The 401-nt window shown below is 69.6% G+C and overlaps 1 protein-coding gene across 1 annotated transcript in view; it reads right to left on the bottom strand.

Annotated features, from left to right (window-relative positions):
* Positions 1-208: 208 nt before the first annotated feature.
* Positions 209-401, bottom strand: part of JTB (jumping translocation breakpoint) — a 3,605-nt gene continuing 3,412 nt past the window's right edge. Inside the window, exon 4 of the mRNA XM_014948993.1 lies at positions 209-253. Coding sequence (XP_014804479.1) covers positions 209-253 — 45 coding nt within the window. The remainder of the gene's footprint in view (positions 254-401) is intronic.

Raw genomic sequence — 401 nt, forward strand, 5'->3', positions numbered from 1 at the left:
AAGTGGGACCGAGGATGGGGATCAAGGACCGGGATCGGGGACCGGGACCAGGATCCAGGACCGGGACCGGGATCCAACAACCGGGGCTGGGACCGGGATCAACAACCGGGGCCAGGAACCGGGATCAACAAGTGGGACCGAGGATGGGGATCACGGACCGGGATCGGGGCCCAGGACCAGGATCCGGGACCGGGATCGGGGACCGGGATTAAGAACCGGGGCCGGGATCGGGGACCGGGATCCGAGACCGGGACTGGGATCAACAACCGGGGCCGGGACTGGGATGGGGATCGGGGACCGGAATCAACAACCGGGACCGAGGATGGGGATCAAGGACCGGGATCGGGAACCGGGCCCAAGCCCCCGGTGCCCCCCCCTCCCCCGGTCCCGGTCCCGTTCCC

The sequence above is a fragment of the Calidris pugnax genome, unplaced genomic scaffold (assembly GCF_001431845.1).
Source record: "Calidris pugnax isolate Ruff unplaced genomic scaffold, ASM143184v1 scaffold193, whole genome shotgun sequence".
Classification (NCBI taxonomy): Eukaryota; Metazoa; Chordata; class Aves; order Charadriiformes; family Scolopacidae; genus Calidris; species Calidris pugnax.